This window comes from Lactuca sativa, chromosome 8, assembly GCF_002870075.4.
Source record: "Lactuca sativa cultivar Salinas chromosome 8, Lsat_Salinas_v11, whole genome shotgun sequence".
NCBI classification, from domain to species: domain Eukaryota; kingdom Viridiplantae; phylum Streptophyta; class Magnoliopsida; order Asterales; family Asteraceae; genus Lactuca; species Lactuca sativa.
In genome coordinates, this window is record NC_056630.2 from 212,277,476 (window position 1) to 212,283,617 (window position 6,142).

General features: G+C 36.7%; 1 protein-coding gene across 1 annotated transcript; it reads left to right on the forward strand.

Moving 5' to 3' along the window:
- Window positions 1–4,090: 4,090 nt before the first annotated feature.
- Window positions 4,091–4,769, forward strand: LOC128127562 (auxin-responsive protein SAUR21-like). The gene has a single exon (XM_052766134.1). The coding sequence runs from the start codon at window positions 4,193–4,195 to the stop codon at window positions 4,487–4,489; it is 297 nt and encodes a 98-aa protein (XP_052622094.1). The 5' UTR covers window positions 4,091–4,192; the 3' UTR covers window positions 4,490–4,769.
- Window positions 4,770–6,142: the final 1,373 nt, after the last annotated feature.

Below are 6,142 nucleotides of genomic sequence, written 5' to 3' on the forward strand. Positions count from 1 at the left end.
CAAATAATATCAATCAATGCGGAAAAACCCTAGTAATTTCTTCAACAGAAGAGATGTGTATGAATTACACAGCCCCCCGCTCTGATACCAATTGATGAGAATAAATATCTTGATCGTTTAGATCTTTCACAAGTATATTGATAAAGAACAAACAATTCAATCACAATACAATTAAGAACACAATATGGAATCAATATGAAGCTTATGATTCAAATATAGTCACACCTCAGTAGAGCTCGATAAAGAACTTCCACTGTAGTGGCGAGCTAGAGTTTACAATACTTTGATAAGAAAAATAATAAAAAAGTTTTTGACTAAGGATGCATGCATGCACCTTAAATACTAAAACCCTAGAATAAAATAATGCACGGTTCGACAGGCCCAAACCGGCTACAAAACTGGGCTAAGGACCGAGCCCATGAAGCAACACTATACAACCCAACAATCACCGAGAGGAGTATCTTCGGGTGGTGCCGAAGTTGAGACATGATCGGATGGGTTAGATGAGATAGTTGAGAATGTGTCACGTTAGTGAAATATGTGTGAGCAGAAGGAGGTGGGATGTCATCAAGAAATGAATAAGAGGATGGATCGATGGTGGTATGGATTTAAAAGGAAAAATATTTTTGTCTAATGTGACATGTCTAGAAATGATGATTTTACGGGTGGATAAATTGAGGCACTAAAAGCCTTTATGGTGTGAAGGGTATCTAAGGAAGAAACATGCAGAGGATCAGGGTAAGAGTTTATGAGAGGTGGTGATTTGAGGGAAGCAAAGACACCCGAATGTGTGATGATGAGTATAAGTGCGATGCTTTTTGAGGAGGCGATATGAGGGAGTGTTGTTTTGGATGGAAGTGGAAGGGAGAACGTGGAGAAGGTGGATGACCATGGAAAGGCTTCCACCTAATAGGTATGAGGGAGACGAGCATGGAAAAGAAGAGTATGAATGATGGTATTAATGGTGCACAACATACATTCGACTTTTCTGTTTTGTTGGGATGTATGAGGACACGAGAAACATAATTATATTCCATGAGATGAGAAATAGTCATGAAATTGTTTGTTGTTGTATTCCCCCATTGTCACATTGTAATGATTTAATGGAGAAAACATTGTCTGAAATTGATTATTGATGAGATTTGAGAATTCTACAAACTTGGAGAAAACATTTTACTTTTTTTTAAAGGATACACCCAAAGATATCGAGTATAATGATCAAGAAAGATAACATAGTATTTCAAACCACTAATACTAGTAATATGAGAAGTCCAAACATCAGAATGTATGATTTCAAATGCATTAGAAATATTAGAATCCATAGTACTTAAAGGAAGTTTAAAATGTTTTCCAAGTTAACAAGCAATGCATAGAGTATCAAAATCAATTTTATTACATGAAATCAATTTATTTGAAACTAAAAACTGAAAAACATGGTTGCCGGGGGTGGCCAAGGTGATGATCCAAATTGATGAGCTGATGGAAACGAATGCTTGAGGAGATTGAGGAAGAACCGAATATAGATAAGATTTTCGAGCATCAAGATCAACGGTTGGCGGGTCCTTTAATCCTTTCCTTGACAGTAAAACCAAATTTGTCAAATTCAATTAAGCCTTTATTGTAACGAGTAAATTTTCGAACATAAATAAGATTTTTGATAATAGATGATGTTATGAGAACATTATTGAGATAAAGAGGTCGACGAAAGTTTTTGATAGGAAAAAGGGTATGTCCGGTTGCAACAACATGTATTTTGAACCCATCCCCAACTAGGATATTATGAAAAAAGATTCTTATCTAAAAGTAAATGGAGTATAACTTGGTTATTATGAACGTGGTTCGTTGCTCCCATTTCCATCACCCGCTAGCCCAGTTCTTGAAAAGACTTGGGAGTGTTCTGTCCCAAACTAGGTCCATGAAGGTGATACCGAGCCTTGAGCACGCTGTCCCGAGGGTGACTGAGAAGCAAAATAAAAAAATAGGCCTGCAGGGGCTATGGTGTGCTTAGGAGATAGGCCAAGGAGGCTTGGAGCTCACTGGAGTTACCGCTGAGCAGCCTACTGATATAGGATGTTGGGCCTAGGAGATGGATTCCAAGAGGGCTGATGATGGGCCGACGGTGGGATTAATACCCAGCCGTATTGATAAGGAAGAGGCATGATGTGACGGTTGCTACTATTACCTGAATGATGTCGCCGATTGTTTGCAGGTCGGCGGTCTTGGCGCCGATCTTGTCGGCATTGGGTATCACCGAAGGCGGTATGAAGCTATGAAGGTGAAGAAGAATGGTCAACTTGAGCCATAGTGGAAGGAACCCGAGTGAACAGTAGGCGTTGTTCTTCGGAAAGCAAAATGGAGCGGGTTTCTTCAAATGTTGGAAATGGGAGACGGTGGCGAATGATGCTAGCCACGTTATCATAGCGAGGGGAGAGGCTATTGATGATGTAGATGACGAGGTTTTTATCGAGAACCTTAGCTTGAGGATCGATATTTTCAAGGAGATCGGCTAGAGATTTGATCTTCGTGCAATAAGCTTTGACAGGGAGGTCACCCATGGAAACATACGAGGCATCAATATGATCTATAGCAACATAGGCTTCGCAATGTGTTGTGAAAAGTTCTTGCCAAGAGTTGTAGTTCAACCTATCAACATCAAGTATGAGGGGAACGTGAGTTTTGATGTTGGATACACAAAATACTTTGTGTGGTGGTGGGGTGGGAGTAGACATGATGAAGAGAAGTTGAAGCAAAACTTTTTAGGTTTTGAGTGGGAAGTAGGAGCAAATGGGCTAATATACACTAACATACTTGACCCTGATGCATGTTTTCTTAAAGTTGAATATTTTGTTCCCATAACCTGGATAGTTGTAATTATAGTATGAAATGAAGTCTCGTTTTATTTGGTACTCTGTTTACTGCTGTTAATTTAAAGCTTAGCAGAGTGTGTGTTACTAACATGTGTACGTATATGGCAAACTGTATGACCATATATAACAGATAGAATTGCTACTTGAGAATGTTTTGTCAACAGAATTGACGATCAATATTATTTCGTTGTATATGTCTATATATTGGTTAGTGTCAGAAAAAGACAAAAAAAAAAAAAAAAAAAAAAAAAAAACAAGAAAAGTTATGTACGGAGTGATTTTATCAGTTTATGGGTGAGAAATTCACGTCGAGGAAATAGTAGACGCAAAAAGTAGTTTTTTATTTATGTCCTACCTTAACAATAAACAAAATACAATGAACTCTATATTGATAATCCTTGTCCCAATTTTATACAAATGGGACAATTGTCTCTATTTATAACTGATACAAGATCGATCCTAGTGGTTAGTTCGTTATAAATAGGCTCTTGGGATATCCATAGATTTTGTTGTGCTGCTTCCATTTGATGATGATCATCGCATAATTTGTTTTGCTTTTGTGATCCGGGGCATAAGTATGACCATTTTTCAAGGAATGCAGTTCTGTTCACTTCAAAAGGCAAATGGTAAATGAAAATTTTCAAAGCACGACTTCATGATGAAATGTTTGAAAGAACTTGTGGTTGTTCTATTTAAATTAATTTGTTTATATATTCAAATAATATAGGAATTTAAATGAGGGATAGCGAAATTCGGTGGAAGAAAAAGCTATGTCACATGCTTTGGTCTTCCAATGACGTTTAACAAGGAACTAAACACATAATTCATTTATAAATAAAAACCCTTAATATTTTAGCCACACTTTTGTGTTTGTTAGGAAGCATATATAGCCACATCCTATTAATATCGCATGGGACCATGATGTGTGTACTATTCTTCACCGCTTACTTTGTTTAGAATTAGGGCCATGCATGTTCTCTTCTCTCTTGAATTATTTTTTTGTATACAAGTACCGGTTTAAGTGCATTTAATTGTATTTGAGTTTATGGTTGTGATATGATACCTTCTTGCAAGTTGAAACACACAACACATGATATTGCCTTTCTGTAACAAGGTCTCTATCTCTCATTTATTTCCTTTTTTTTTTTTTTTTTTTTTTTTTTTTTTATTTCCTTTATTTTAAAATTTGAAGCATCAATGAACCACTATATAAAGCATGTCGAAAGACAAAGCACCAGCATAGTTTCATCTCTAACTCATCCACAACACCTTTCACTAAGAAAATACTCTCACATTATTTTACTCCCTTCATCGACCTTAAAAAAATGGGTATTCATATGCCTCGGATCATTCAAGCAAAACAAATTTTCCAGCGGCCTTTGTCAAATGGAACCCGCTCAACAACAATGGATCTACCCAAAGGGTATTTGGCAGTCTATGTTGGAGAGCAAGAAAAGAAGCGGTTTGTGATTCCTGTGTCCTTCTTAAGCCAACCTTCATTTCAAGACTTATTATGTCAAGCCGAAGAAGAGTTTGGTTATGATCATCCAATGGGTGGCCTCACAATCCGGTGTAGTGAGCACACATTCTTTGATCTCACAAGTCGTTTGGGCGCATGCTGAATTCAAGTTATAGATAATTTTATTTGCCAACACATTTTTGTAAAGTACTGATCGATCACTACCTTTTTGCAACATGTGGGACTTAGGTCACTTGTCCATGTTGTTTTATGACTTTGTTAGAAATTGTTTTGAATCCATTGCATATTTTTTGATGTTATAATCATATACTTGAATGACGAACAAAATTCGCTTTCAATAGTTTCCATGACAAAGGTTTTCATTCAATTTGATGTATTTCCTTACTTTTATTAAGCATTGGTGTTTTGGGTTTTTTTCATTAGGTCACTTGTTCTTTGCTTATCTTGTAGTATTTCATGATGAACCTAACAAATACATATGCAATCACTCAATGACTAAAAGTACTTGATGTGAATTGGCAAAATCATAAGTGAAATCCCTGTAATCCATTACACTGATCCCTAATTAAGAATATTTGCAACTGAAAATAATAACATTGTCACAAGAAATTAGCATGTACATTTCTTAAAACTTTAATTAAGAAAAAAAAAAGCAGAGGTGGGGTAAGTGTAGTCATCCAAGTTTTTTATATTTGTCAAACTCCATCGTTCATATCCATTTCAAAGGGTGTTGGGTAGGTGTTTAAGGAGTAGTTGAACTGAATCATTTCAAGTGTTGAAGCAATGCCCCACTGTCGGTAAAAATACACATGACACCAGAATTGTTTAGAAAGTTGATTTATTGGCTTGTATATGGTGTTAAACTGTGAGACCTTTTCTGGTGGGAAGCTTTTAGGGGGGAAATAAATCACCTATTTTGGTGTTTTGTCTAATCAAAGTTCCGGATTCGGGTGATGCACCTATCTTGGTGAAGAGGTGTTTAATTTTATTTAATCATAATATCATTATATATATATATATATATATATATATATATATATATATATATATATATATATATATATATATATATAAAGTTCAATACATATCGATTGAAGGCAAACGGGCAACAAGTTGCGCCGTTAGCCCTTTTTGGATAGCAAAACCAATTCTTTTGAAAACTATATTTGTGGATCTAGGAGATATAACATTAGAATGCGTGACCCGTTGGACTCTATTGAGGAGCTCCACCGCCTCTTGTGCGAGAAAACCAAATGTATCGAATGCAAAAGGAACAAACACATGTTGATTTGCTTTACATGCATTCTCGTGCTTTACCACTTTGCACGCAGCGGCTTTCAATGTGGTATGCCCAGCTGTGAAACCCCCGCTCCCCAAACCAACGAGAGGAGAGACCCCAGTAAGATCCACGCACGCATGCTTCTTACTTTTTGTTTTAAATGGTCCCTGGACTGTTTCTTGTGCATTCTAAGCCATTGAAGTATGAAATTATATGTAAAAAAAGAACCGTTTTGAAAAAGTTGAAAGGGACATCCGGTATAAGTAAGGTGATGTGGCATTTGACTATGTAAAATGCTTATGTGGACTTTGACCAAGGGCTAATGTAGACTCAACTGAAAGCTGATGTGGATTTTGACCTGAAATCAGACTCTATCGCCTTCATCGAGCCTTCATTCCAAGCTCATATCCATCGACTTCATCTCTCCCAAATCTGAAGACCTTGCTTGCTTAAGCATGGAGCGTGAACTCATTATCTTTGTTCTAAACCTTGCATTTCTATCCACCATTGTCCAAA